At 26.1% G+C, this 560-nt stretch overlaps 1 protein-coding gene across 1 annotated transcript in view; it reads left to right on the forward strand.

Annotated features, from left to right (window-relative positions):
• The window catches only part of ETH_00041475 (uncharacterized protein), a gene marked incomplete at both ends in the record, with an annotated part of 1,878 nt that extends 1,846 nt beyond the window's left edge, over positions 1–32 (forward strand). Inside the window, one exon of the mRNA XM_013375677.1 lies at positions 1–32. Within this exon, the coding sequence (XP_013231131.1) occupies positions 1–32 (32 nt within the window).
• Positions 33–560: the final 528 nt, after the last annotated feature.

Consider the following 560-nt stretch of genomic DNA (forward strand, 5'->3'; position numbering starts at 1 on the left):
TATTATATGTATGTATATACATATATAAATAGATGTATATACATATATATACATATATATATATATTATCGATATATATACATATATATATGTACATGCATAATATGAACAGATATAAATAGATCTACAAGTACAATATATATAAACAACATCTAAATTTTATATGTTACATATATACAATGTACATAAATGTACATCCATATATATATATATATGTATATATGTACAAGTATATACAAATAAAATATATGTAAATAAGAAATATATATAAAATATATATATATACATATATATATATATATATATATATATATATATATAACATGATTAGATACAAGTGGAAGAACAAAAAGTCACTCCTCTCTGAGCGCTTTCTTTAAGGAAGCTGCACAGAGCACTTTAAACGCTAAACCCTAAACCCTGAAACCTCAACCCTAGACCCTAAACCCTGTATCTGCATTCAAACCCTTAACGCTAGACCCCACCTACAGCTGCAGAGAAACCCTAAAGAATAAACCGGAAAAAATTCCTAAACCCTAAACCCTGAACCCCGAACATTA

The sequence above is a fragment of the Eimeria tenella genome, genomic scaffold (assembly GCF_000499545.2).
Source record: "Eimeria tenella Houghton genomic scaffold, Eth_scaff2969, whole genome shotgun sequence".
In the NCBI taxonomy this organism is placed as follows: Eukaryota; Apicomplexa; class Conoidasida; order Eucoccidiorida; family Eimeriidae; genus Eimeria; species Eimeria tenella.